The sequence below is a fragment of the Solanum dulcamara genome, chromosome 7 (assembly GCF_947179165.1).
Source record: "Solanum dulcamara chromosome 7, daSolDulc1.2, whole genome shotgun sequence".
Lineage (NCBI taxonomy): Eukaryota > Viridiplantae > Streptophyta > Magnoliopsida > Solanales > Solanaceae > Solanum > Solanum dulcamara.
Genome location: NC_077243.1, coordinates 73,546,176 through 73,560,374, shown reverse-complemented (window position 1 = coordinate 73,560,374; position 14,199 = coordinate 73,546,176). Strand labels below are relative to the sequence as shown.

The 14,199-nt window shown below is 30.7% G+C and overlaps 1 protein-coding gene across 1 annotated transcript; it reads left to right on the top strand.

The window, feature by feature from the left end:
• The first annotated feature begins 2,497 nt into the window (after positions 1-2,497).
• LOC129895088 (chlorophyll a-b binding protein 40, chloroplastic) lies at positions 2,498-3,478 on the top strand. Its single transcript, XM_055970731.1, has one exon. The coding sequence runs from the start codon at positions 2,582-2,584 to the stop codon at positions 3,383-3,385; it is 804 nt and encodes a 267-aa protein (XP_055826706.1). The 5' UTR covers positions 2,498-2,581; the 3' UTR covers positions 3,386-3,478.
• The last annotated feature ends 10,721 nt before the right edge of the window (positions 3,479-14,199 follow it).

Genomic DNA, 14,199 nt, shown 5'->3' with positions numbered 1-14,199 from the left:
TGGTGGAATAGCTCATTAAAACCTTTGGTTTATAATATCATCATGACTACCATGCCCTATTTACCGTTCTACTAATGAACCTTGATTTATAAGAAAATAAGGTCTACAATTAGTGATGACATTCTGGGTACCATGCTAATCGGAACTTGTATTTTGGAAAAATGTTCAAAAGCATTGACGACCTATAGGGAGGTCAAACGTGTCATATCATAACGTTAAACATTTCATTTGATTCAATGTGAGAATTGTCCTTTCACATTGAAATCTTACTTTGGCTAAGAAGCCCTTTCATCAATCAATCATTTCATAAAGACTCCCCTTCATAAGCATTTACTTCATAACATTCATTGGAGTTAAACTTCATTTCAACTTTACTTTATCATAGGAAACTAGGTGTGTTCATTTTAAAAAGACTTTCAAATACATTTAAAGGATACGTGTATGCATGAGAGTGATATGAATGCATCCAATAAACATCTTAAAAACAACCCACCATATGCACTTTAAAACTACCTTTCAAACCTTCATATAAGAACACTGATAGTCCATCCATTTCATGTAAATAAGAATCTACATAAGTCAATATAGATAAATAAACTTCAAATATTCAATAATCTATGAATTTGGAATCGTAGTATGAAAATTCATAAAAATTCATCACTTGAAATTAAGAGTTAATATACATATATATATATATCAATAGGAGTAAATAAACTTAAAATATACCATAATCTATGCATTGGGAACCATCATGTAAAATTCCATAAGATTTCATCATTTAAAATTGATATACTAAGTTGAGAAAACATTTGAGCTCCATGGGTGGAAGAACCCATGAATGAAAACCCACATACCTTAGAGTGAAACTTTAAGAAAACTTAATTCCTTGTCTTCAATGAGGAGCCTTGAATCCTTTGAGTTTGAGAGAAAAATTGGAGGGGATGATTTCAGAGAGAGGAGGATGAAGTTTAGCGTTTTGGGAGGTGAAAGACTGAAAAGAAATGACCCAAAATGCGTCCAAGTTTGTAAATATAGATATTAGGTAATTTTCCCAAATTGTCCCTACAAAATCTGAAAAACTGGACAAGTCTGCGACAGGTCTGCGATGCGGACGTGTCGCGTACCTTTTTGGTCGACAAAAAAATGAAATCTGGAAAAATTGTCCAAGTTCGCTGCAAGTCCCCGAGGCGGACTTGTCGCGGACCTCTCTGGTCAACCAAGCATAACTTTTGACTCCAAACTCGGAAAAATATAATCTTAGTGGCGTTAGAAAGAAGACTCAAAGACCTTTAATTTGATAAGTTGTGGGCTACCTAATTTCTTTATATTCTAGGAGATATGGTCGTTTGAAGTTGACCCTTATACGAACTCATTCAGAAATTTAGCCGATAAAAATTCTTTGGAATCGGCTTGGTGTTAGAGATCCCTTATGATTCTAAAACACATCTAATACTCTTAAAATACTTAGGAATTGATCCTAACTCATATATACCCCATACGCCTAAAAGAATGGTTCGAGTCTTGATATATAAATTTTCGAGATGTTACAAAAATGCTCTTATCTAGGTGGTTCAAAATCGAATCGAAATCAATAAACCGAATTGAAAAGAAGTTATTGATTATCGATAATGGGTTTTTAATTTAACGATTTTAGTAATGGTTTTAATTTTCTTTATTATCGACTTATTGGTTCTTAACGGGTTAATCGATAACCCGATAGTTACTTAATAATTTATATTTATTATCATTCGATATATAAAGTTCTTTACTTAGGGTTTAGTTTTCATACTTTTATTTCTGACTGTCTCAAACTCTTGATTATTCTACAATGTCTTGCATTTGCTTTTGAGCAAAACACATATCCCTCCTCTTACCTACTTAACCTTAATGCATGACCTCCTAGTAAACTAGAATTTCCTTATTTTCCCTGTTTTTCTAATTGACATTCAATAGTATTATTCGTTTGCATATATCTTAATGACATAAGGAATTGTTAAACAAAAAAAATTAGTCATCAAATAGTTGCAAGAAAATTATTTCATTTTTTTCATTTGTCGCATTGTGATGAAGAGGGTATTTGCACAACTCATAACAAGTGGACCTATTTGATAGACCAGCCAAGCAGAAGTCTTATGCTCTTGGTCAAGTAGATTTTGCAAAAATCCACTATGAGACGTGGCAACTCTGGATTGGCTACAACAGAGGAAATCAAATTGTCTAGATTTTTAAGACATAATAATAATGTCTCTCACAAAAACAAAAAAAAAAATCTAGTCACATTTTGTGGTGTTGAAATGCAAAAACTTAACAAATAGTCATCCACCAATGAGGAAACAGATAATGATATTTTAGGATAAGGACTTTTTAGTCCTACAAAGTCATATATATAGACTTGGTCTTTTTGAACTCCTCCGAAAGGAAGGATGGCAATTTGGAGCTTGGGCTACTCAACCGATAGGAATAGGGGCTTGTTTCCACAACTGAAAGAGAATCTGCTGCAAGATCATGTAACTCAAGCCATAAATCAAATATTCTTTCAGTGTAGTAGCAGCCTTCAAGAATATTTCATTTTATTTCTACAATGGCTGCTTCTACAATGGCTCTATCTTCCCCGTCTTTCGCCGGAAAGGCGGTGAAACTCTCACCATCTTCCTCTGAAATCACTGGAAATGGAAAAGTCACAATGAGGAAGACTGTTACCAAGGCCAAGCCTGTCTCCTCTGGTAGCCCATGGTACGGTCCTGATCGTGTCAAGTACTTGGGCCCATTTTCTGGTGAGTCCCCAAGCTACTTGACTGGTGAATTTCCTGGTGACTATGGATGGGACACTGCTGGACTTTCAGCCGACCCAGAAACTTTTGCTAAGAATCGTGAGTTGGAGGTGATCCATTGCAGATGGGCTATGCTTGGAGCTCTAGGTTGTGTCTTCCCCGAGCTCTTGGCCCGTAATGGTGTCAAGTTCGGTGAAGCTGTTTGGTTCAAGGCTGGATCACAGATTTTCAGTGAGGGTGGACTTGACTATTTGGGCAACCCAAGCTTAGTCCATGCACAAAGCATCTTGGCCATTTGGGCTTGTCAAGTTGTGTTGATGGGAGCTGTCGAGGGTTACCGTATTGCTGGTGGGCCTCTTGGTGAGGTTGTTGACCCACTTTATCCTGGTGGTAGCTTCGACCCATTAGGCCTTGCTGATGACCCAGAGGCTTTTGCTGAGCTAAAGGTGAAGGAAATCAAGAATGGTAGACTTGCTATGTTCTCAATGTTTGGATTCTTTGTTCAAGCTATCGTTACCGGAAAGGGTCCATTGGAAAACCTTGCTGACCACCTTGTTGACCCGGTTAATAACAACGCCTGGTCTTATGCCACAAACTTTGTCCCCGGAAAGTAAAGTTGGAGATTATATATGAATTTTTATCAATAGTGTAGCTCTCAATTATATTTTTTGTTCTACATATTTTATTGCCTTTCTTCTTGTTTTTAAGCATTATGAAAAGTAATTACAGACAACCTATATATTTGATTACCAACATATATTTTTCTTGACAATTTGAAGGAATGAGCTTGGATATAATCAATTTGGACTAGTTGTATTTAATCACACTAAGCAGCAGTATGAAAACCAAGTTTGCTTTTGTATCTCTTCAACTTGTTTGAATTCACAACATGTTCATGCGGTAAAGTTGTTTTCATGCGGTAAGGAGTTAATGGATATTTGAGCTAGGAAATAATATCGATTATGCAGAAATGTGTACGATAAGACTACGTACAATAATTCTTGTGATTTGACCTTTTTCTCGAACCACACCCATATGGACATATAACATAATTAATGCACTGAATTGCCCTTTTTTTAGAAGATAGTTTTAAATATATATAATATAGTAATTAGTTTACAACAAATATAGTCATGTTTTATTACATTCAAAAAGCTTAATATAATTTACCTATACATGAGCTATACACTGATTATTCAATTTCGACCAACCCAATCTCTTTTAAATAGTCCCAAATTTTAGATATGAAATCCTCTCATTGTTTTGAGTCTTTTGATATATAATTTGCTTGAAATGATTCACGTTTACGGTACGTTGAATTTAAAGAAGAAGAGGAGGAAGATAGAAGGGGAAGAGGAAGAGGAAGAAAAAGGACGAAGCAGCAACAACAGAAGAAGACGAAAAAAAAGGATGAAGAAGGAAGAGGAAGCAGGAGCAATAAAAGACGACGAAGAATGAGGAAGAAGACGATGTGGCACGGTCATTTTTTAGGAAAAAATAGGGTCGAATGGCTATTTTAGGTAATTTAAATAAATAACTAAAACGATGGTATGTAAATTTCAAGGACTGACATTTTACATAATTTGCCCCTTTTTTTCTCCCTCTAGAGCTTCCTTAGGAGAGAGTCCCCACTTTTGGAAATTATTATGGAAAATCATATCATATATATACTTAAGAATCAATATTACAAAATGTAGTTTTAAATATTTACTACTTATAACATTTTATTTATAAGTCTTAACATAGCTGTATTTATTTAAATTTAGTTTAAATTAATTCCTGTTTAATTTATTTAAATTAATTATTTTTTACATATTAAAATATTAAGGGATAACTGCGCATTAATTATCCTGTAACTACAATCAATGGATTCCTTTATTTTTTTACTGATACACGCAACCTACCCACCCACGTCCCACACCCCCTCACGTTTCTTCTACATCCACCCTCGTCGCTTTCTCCTTCCTTTCACTTTCTTCAATTCCTTTCAACATCAGTCAAAAAAAAACTCAATCTTCTTCTACACGACTTCTTCAGTTTATCCACGATTTCAAGAAGAAATTTTTGTATCATGAAGAAAAATCAAAAAGATGCTCATAAACCTCGAAAGAGTCTTTGATTTTCACAGGATGAAGTTAATGTAGAGATCCAACTGTCAAGTTTTAATAGTTTAATCGAAACACCAGTCAGCACAACGGTGAAGATGAATGTCACATCCTGGGGAAGAACGTAAATAATTTGAAGAGTAACAAAGCCCAGCAAAACACAAGAAGAAACAAACACTCATGAAGAAACAAAGCCCAGCAAAAAATAAAGAAATCATGGCCAAGGGGCAAAAAGAAAAAAATGGTGGAATCTCCTTCATATGGATATTCGGAATCAGCTTCTGATTTTTTTTAGTGAAAAACAACCCAAAAGGTCAAAGTCAGTTCTTAAGGATGAGACCTCAAAACTCTCCAAAAAAGACTTGGTTCAAGTCTGAAAGGGGATTCAAAATCCCCAAATCAAAAAAGATCAAGACTGTTATTAAGGTATTTTTGTCAATAAATAATTTTACATAGTTTGATTTATTTTTTGTGTGAAGACCCTGTTTTGAAGCTAGTATGAAATTACTATGAAATTGATATGAATTTGATACAATATAATTTTTAGTTGAAATGTATTTATTGACATGAAAATGGTATTTTGTTTTTCATATTCCTGTGTATAAATGTGCATAGAGTTTTTGTTAATATGTTTTATAGTGGACTCAAATTGGTTCAAATCTGACTTTTGATATAATGTAAAAGTATGTTGGATTGAAATTGGTATGAATTTTGTAGTTGTAAATAAACTGGTATGCACTGTATTATTACAATTGACATAATGTGATAACATTTTGATTTTCTTTAAATTTTGTATTTGATATGAATTTTATATGCTATGATGCATAATAAGAATGAAATTGGCATACACTTACGTGTTTTGTCATTTATATTATCCCATTTTTTGGTTAAATCATGACTTGATACAATTTATAAATAGTTGGGTTGAAATTTGAATAAGTTTGATATTTTTTGTATTTGACATGAAATTGGTATGAATTTTGTAGTTGTCATATAGTTGGCTTGGATTGTGTACTCTGTGAACATAAGTGGCATGAAAGTAACATGAAATTGGCATAATTTTGTAAGATATCAGATTTATAATCTAGATTGATATGAAATTTATATGCTATGATGCATAATCACCATGTAATTGATATGATTATTCAGACTTACTTTTTTGTGTTTTATATTAAAGCAAATTGGATTAAATTTGATTAAGATTGATATTTTTTTGCATTTGGCATGAAATTGATATAAATTTTATAGTTGTCATATAGTTGGCATGAAATATGTACTATGTGAACATAAGTAGCCTGAAAGTGACATGAAGTTGATATACGAAATATATAATGAACAAGAAATTGTATATATGTGGCATGTATATGGTATGAAGTTAATATGAAATTCTTAGTATGTGTATGTAATTGGCATGAAATCATATTTCAGGAAAGAAAGCGATATACACTGGCAATCATGCACCAATATGAAGGTTTTCGCCGATCTGAAGACCTTTTTAAGTGAAGACAATTTCCAACAGTTTTTGCAATCTCCTTTCGGTTACTTCAATGAATTACTCTTTATCAAGGTTTAACTGCAACTTCTATCTATTACTCCTCGAGACCGATAGTCACATGGAAGAAATGTTCATTATCAATGTAGATTGGGATTGTGTACTTCATCACAAAATTTATTCCAATTATGTAGATGATATCAATTTTATTGCTATGTAATTTGTATATCAATCGAATCAAAAATTTGAACTTCATAAAAAATTCATGCCACATATAATTTGTATATCAATCAAACAAAATTCAAATTAATAAACTCAGATGTTACCATCCTTAGGAAATCATTTTTTTAAAAAAAAAAAACAATAAGGAAAACCATACAGAAAAACTGAACTATTCTTTGTTAATCTATTTTTTCAAGAACAGAAAATATTAGATAATTGAGTAACCAACTTGTACAATTCCACCTACCATCATATTGTATCGGTATCAACATGAATCTTTTCATGATAATGTGAATTGAAATTTCTTTCAAAAATTAAACCAATAACTCGTTTAACAATAAAAAAATACGAGATTGTAGCAATGAGTAAGGAATTGTAGTGATACTCCCAGTTGTGCAACAATTGCTTTAACCAGACCAACAAACAGAGTATAGACTCATATATGATGTCCTCCATTTGGAAGCCGACATATTTTCATGCGTCGTAATAACGACAGTGATGTGAGTTATGCAATTATCATACTAAATTCATGCAAATTTCATACGTAGTTATTTAAATTCATTAAAATTTAATACAAACACAAACCATGCCACACATATCTAAGCTATACAAATTTCATACAACTTTAAACTATCACGCACTCATACATGAAATTTTCTTACTAACTTTAAAGTACAAAAAAAATCAATTATACAAATTTCATTTCAAATTCACACAAAGTCAATTACATTCAATTCTTTTTGGTCCACATACAAACCATAACATACATATCCAATAACACGCTCAACTCGCTCGATCATAAAATTACTTTCGGGATTTTCTATGGCTCAGTCTTTTACTGTTACGCACAACGGAAACTTGAGGAAAAAATCAACATTACATTTCTTTTGATCCAAGTATACTCTTACACCCACATCATTATGTATGCAAATGAGTGGACAGCGTTCGTTCACAATATACTTAATCTCAAGTTCGTTGACAGTCGTATCTACTCTTAGTTGTGCAGCAATTGCATTAACCAGTCCAACAAACAGAGTACTAGATTCATATCGATGCCCTGCATTTGGAATCCCACATATTTCCCTGCTTTCGTAATAAAACAAGTCAGTTGAATTATACAATTATCATACTAATTTCATATAAAATTCTTACACAATTATTTAAATCCATTATATGATACAAATACAAATCATGCCACACATATCCAAGATATAAAAAGTTCATACAACTCTAAAATTATCACGTACTCACACATGAAATTTTTTTACCAATTGTAAAGGACAAAAAAAAAATCAATTATACAAACTTCATTTCAAAATTAGACAAAGTAATTTTAGACTCGAATCCATCTTAGTCCACATACAAACCATGCCAGACATATCCAAATTATACAAACTCCATACAACTCTAAATGATCACGTACTCAGACATGACTTTTTTCTTAAAAGCTTTTAAAAAATACACAAAAAATAACACATATCCACACTTCATACAACTGTAAGGACTTATAAAATCATTATACAAAATTCATACACTCTTTTATTACTTTCAGTCAAATGTACTACACAAAAAAAAAGTCATTTATAGCCAAACTATATAATATCCATACTACTCATGACGTTTATCTACTAACAGATTAATTTGCTTTTACCAACTTTTACAGACAAAAAGATATACCAAAAAATATTATAATTTAATTTTAAATATTAAAAATTATACAGATTTTGCACCACATCTATACACACAACAACAAATAGTGCATCTCTGTGTAATTTAAAATAGAAAGATTTTCATATCAAAAACACATTCAACCACAGAATCACATTATAAAAACGCAATTATTTGAGAAAAAAATACATAAACCAATGACTTGTTTTGAAACTGTAAGATGACAGAGTTTCGAAAAAAATACAAAAAAAAATTGAATGGATAACCAACCTGAACAATCTCACCTACCACCGTGTTGAATTAATATAGACATCAAACTTTCATTTTCCATTTGAATACCAACTGAATTCGATTGTAAAACCCACACAAAAAATTCTTCTGAATTGGTAAGAAAGAAGGAGATTAAAAAGGTTCGAAAAACATAAAAAAAATTTATCAGAAATGAATATATCTAACCACATCAACTAATTGAGTAATTTAAGGACAGTAAAATTTGTTTTACAATTACAACAAATCAACTGATTGAGAAAATTGAAGTTTTTAATGTTGAGGATTGATGGGAATCCCAACTTTTATGGTAACTAAATACAATACCCTTTTTAATTCCTTTTTTATTAATTATTTATATTCATCTTTTAATACTTTAATTGATGCATATTATTTTCAAATCTGTTATAACTTGAAAGCTTTTTATTGCTACAATCTTAAATTTAGAAACTACTATCACAATTTGAAATTTCTTATATTATATATGACATTTATAAAATTTTCACAATTATTATTCTGGACAAGGCCTATTCTCTTACCATGTTTACAGCCAATCCAAACGCGGCTAAAATACGGGTCATTGCCTCATCCATTTATTAGTTTAATTTGTTTCAATCTATTAAAATTTAGATTGATATGCGGTTCAAATTGATCCATGGAAATCTTGTCAAAATATTTTTTAAAATATATTTTATTTATTTGATATGTTATATATTATCATAATAAAAATAAGAAATAATTCATAAGTACCCCCGAACTATGACCGAAATTTCATTGACACACCTTAACTTAATTAGGGTTCGGTTACCTCCACCCCTCCTCCCGAACTCATTTTTTTGTATTTTCGTGCACCTTTTATGCTGACGTGACACTTTCAATCAAGTAAATTGGATGTGTTTGTACACACGCGCCTTCCACGTCAGTAAATATATATTTTTAATTTTTTTTAAGTTTTTAATTCTTTTTAAATCTTCTTATTTTCTTTATTTTGTATTTAAATTAATTCAATTCACGTAATTTTTTTCAAAAAAAAAAATCCTTGTATGTAAACATTTTTAATTTTTTGCCTTCATTCATTGTATTTTCTCTTTTATTTTTTTATTGATTTTATTTATTCTTTTATTTTCTTTGTCTTTCCTTTTGATTTGATTTCAAATTTAATTACAAATATTTTGTATTCAAAATAATTTAATTTCAAATGGATATCAAAATAAGTAAAAAAAATGAAATAAAACATAAAAAAATTAAAATGTGAAAATTAAAGAACACTTTTTATTTTTTTTTTGGAAAAATCAACATAATTTTTAAAAATAATTAAAAGTGAAAAGATAAGAAATTAATGAAAGAAAAAAAGTTTTAAAGTGAGGAAGAAATTAAAATAAATATTTTACATAGAAAGAAATGAAAATAATTAATATATATAAGTTTTAATATCAATAATTATGTATACTAACTAATTATAAAGTTACCAATTAAAAAGGATATGTGCCCATTTTTTTCACTTATCACTTGCCTTCAAGAGAGTGAGCACACTCTCTATGTCACGTCAACTTTTAGAGTGTATTTATTCTATTTTAAAATGGTTTAGAGGTTAATAGGACCCTAGTTAAGTTAAGGTGTGTCGCTGATATTTTGGTCATAGTTCAAGGGAGTACTTATGCATTATCCCTAAAAATAATAATAACTTTATTAGGTACTAGAAATTTATAAAGAACAAACACAACAATTAAAACTTAGAGGATGTTTGAATTAGTTTTTTAAAATTAATATATAAGCTAAATGATAAAAGTCATGAGTTGAGAATATCCAACTTTTAACTTTTAACTTATTTTTGTATCCTTTTGGCCTAAATATATGTGCTTAAAAGCGTTTTTTATCTTTTTAAAACACCACAAAAAATAAAGAGCTCAAGGGCGTGTTTGGATTGGCTTTTTAAAAGTGACTTATAAGTTAAAAGTTAAAATACATAAGTTGAGAACGCCCAATTTTTGGCTTTTGACTCTTTTTTTTGGTATTTTTTAGCCTTACAGTGCTTAAAAGCACTTTTTGAGTTACCAAATACTTTCAAAATTAAAAAAGAGTTTAAAAGTCAAAAATCACTAAAAATAAGTCAACCCAAACACCACTTAGTAAGAATTGTGTGTGTTGAATTATGATCCACATTTTAGCTCAAATAATTTGTGAGCGAAAGTCCATTTTGATCTACTCAAATTCAGCTCAATCCGTCCTTGACACATTTAGTTTAAGGTGTTCTCACAGGATCGGGGATCCCTTTGATATCTAGTTGTGTAAATGGTATGCCATTTGGTCGAGGAGTGACCCCCGCTCATGAGCGAAATATGCATTTAGGGGGTGATAAAATGGGTAAAATTTAGGAAAAATTACCAAACTACATATCTTTTTACCCTATTTTCTATTATTTATAAACATTCCAAAAAATTACAAAAAATCCTTTTTCCTCACTTTCTCTCACTTTTACGGATACATCACTCTTAACCCTCATTCCACAATTTTTTGCTCCTTTTTTCACGCTGCAAATCTCTCCACAGTTACCTCCATTAATCTATTTTTGAATTTCAAATCTTTTCTCTTTCCAATTAATGATTTCAAGTTATTCAAGAGGTAGATCTCTTTTCATCACTTCAATTTTCGATTTTTTTAAAAAAATAGTTTTTTCATCTTCAAAAATTGTTGATACATATGGATGAAGGTTCATTTTTCAGTATTGGCCGTCGAAGAAGAATGCATCTTCGACTTCTAAATGACTGTGAAAAAAAGCTCAAAAAAAGGTAAAAAGGTCGAGTTGTTGGTGGTTATGGTAAAGGCTTTGGATCGAGATCCACAGGTGACGCCATTGTTGATCGTGAAAAAGGGGTACGGAAGTTGATACAAATCAAAGAAGAAAGTGTAAAAGGATTTCTTCATCATTATTTTTTTTCCAGGAGGTTGTTGATTTTTAATTATTATTATTGTTGTTCATATTTTCTGATACATTTAAATTCTGATTTTTAATGTACTAGTTGATTTATTTCATAAATAAATGTATAAGACATGCGTTTCAACATTATGATACGTTATAATTTTATCATACACAATGTATCGTGTTTAAATATTACTATTGATACATAAACCCTAATGTTTTATAACAATATCAGTTTGTATCATGTGCAGAGTTATGTATATGACACAACATTGATAAAGTAATTAGTTCATTTTTTTGAGTTTTTTTGTTCATCTTTTTCTGATACATATAAGTTCAGATTTTTAAAGTATTAGTTGATTTTGTTTCTTAAATTAATGTATAATTCCTTCGTTTGAACACTATGATACATTGCAATTTTATCATGCATAATGTATCGTGTTCAAATATTAGTTTTGATTCATAACCCTAATTTTATCGAAGGAAAAAGGGTCATATATGCCCCTAAACTTTCCAATAATGTCTAGATATACCTCCGTTTGAAGTTTGGCTCACCCATGCCCTCGCTGTCTAACTTTTTGCATATATATATCCCTGTAAGAGTTAATTATTTTGCTAGAAATAACCAACCCTTTCATTGGAATTGTCATTTGTCCCTTTTAATTGCCACATAGCATTTCTATTAAAACCGTCAAATGGGCCGGTTGGCCCCTTAAGACCGGCCCATTAAGGGCCCAGCACGGGAAAGACCAGACCAGGCACCGGCCTAACATAAATAAAATTAGGCCGATCTAGTCTATTTTTGGACTTGGACCAGTAAGACCGGCCCGGTAAGAGAACCAATATCGGCCCGTCGGTTCAACGGCCCGGGACAGGCGTAGTTCGACAGTTTTATTTATTTATTTATTTGGAAATTTCAGATGTTGGGCCAGATTCAAAAAGAGTCATTGGGCCCAACGGCCAAATCTAAATATATGACTATTTTTTAAAAAAAAAATTAATTAATCAAAAAAAATTTTATAAATACCTACAACATTTAATCATTTTTTCCACCAACAATCATTTAATTCTCTCTCAATTTCTCAATTATCTCTTAAAGTGATATCAATCTTTTATTATTTTTTGCAATTAACAACATCAAGTAGAAGTTTTCTACTTTTAAGTTTCAACATTTCATCACGATTCTTTGGTTGATTTCGGCAATTTGGCATAATTGTTCCTTCTCTTGCTTTTATTTAGTAAATTAATTTTAGTATATTTAATTTTTGTGTTTATAATTTTTATTAGTTTAGTTTTCATAATGGATATATTAGAAAAATATAGGTAAAAGTGTTAAAAATCTATGTCCTGACGAAGGTAGTAGTAGTAAGAAAAAAAGTGCTTCCGGTAGAGGTAGTACAAGTAGAAATTATTCTCGTATGCCTGAAGTACCACCTAGTGAATTTGGAGAAATAGGTGAAGGTGCAAATGATATGAATGAAAATGAATTTCAAGAAACTTACGTTATAGAAGAACTAAATGAATTTGAAGTAGAAATAGAACAAGATGATAATGATGATGTGGATGTTACACCTACTAGTCCTGATGTAGATTTAGTCAATGCTCAATCTAGAGTTGTTAATCTTCCTCCACGACCTGTAAAAAAAGAAAAAAAAACTAGTCTAGGATGATATTATTTTGAACGCATAGCCAAAACAACTAAAGTTCAATGTAAAGAGTGTCAAAAAAAATTTAAGCATAAGACCGGGGGTAATAAAGGTGGAACGGATCAATTGACTAGATATCTAGATAATGAGTATCCTGGTTGGAAAGAACGAATAGGGGTGCTGCTAGGCCAGTTCAAGGTACAATAATCCCACATACTGAAAAATTAATGGAAACATATAATAAAATGAGGGACCGTGAAGAGATAGCGAAAATGATAGCTGTGACCTGTGGGTTGTCTACCTTTTTCATTTGTTTCTTCTGATGCTTTTATTCATTATATACAATCAATTTATAATATCATGTTTAACGGTATTCCTAGAAGTACTTGTAGATCAGATATTTTTAGACTTCATAGACAATATGCATATTATTTACGTTGGTTATTAACAAATCTTCCATGTAGAGTTTCACTTACTTCTAATCTTGGTCGTGCAATAAATAAAAATAATTATTTAACTATTACTTGTCATTGGATAGATAGTTATGCAAAAATATATTTTAGCATTTCAATATAATGAAGACCGAAGATATAATGCACAATTTATTTCTGATTCTATATCAGTGGTTGCAAAATATTATGGTTTTGAACACAAAGTTTTATGTATTTTTCTTGCTAATGCATCTAACAACACCGCTGTTATTAATTCTTTGAAAACTGCCCCCCCCCCCTTTAGATGATATTTTCATATTAGATGTGCTTGTCATATAAATAATTTAATTATTAAAGATGGACTTTATTTTTTTGAGCCAACAATTGAAAAAAATTAGGCATGCAGTTAGTTTTATTCAAGGAAATAATAGAAAAGCTAGACTTAAAGAATTTAAAAGAAAATGAGAGGAAAAATAATCTTAGACCTAGATTAATGCCCGAAAAAATTAAGACTAGGTGGAATTCGACTTATGATTTTTTAAAGACTTGTAATATTTATAAAATCCATATAACTACAAAGTTTAATCAATATGCATATAAATTTTTCGAAGTCATGTTGGAAGAATCTGATTGAACTAAAATTAATGATGTTGTTGTGTTTTTTAGAAAAAATTTAT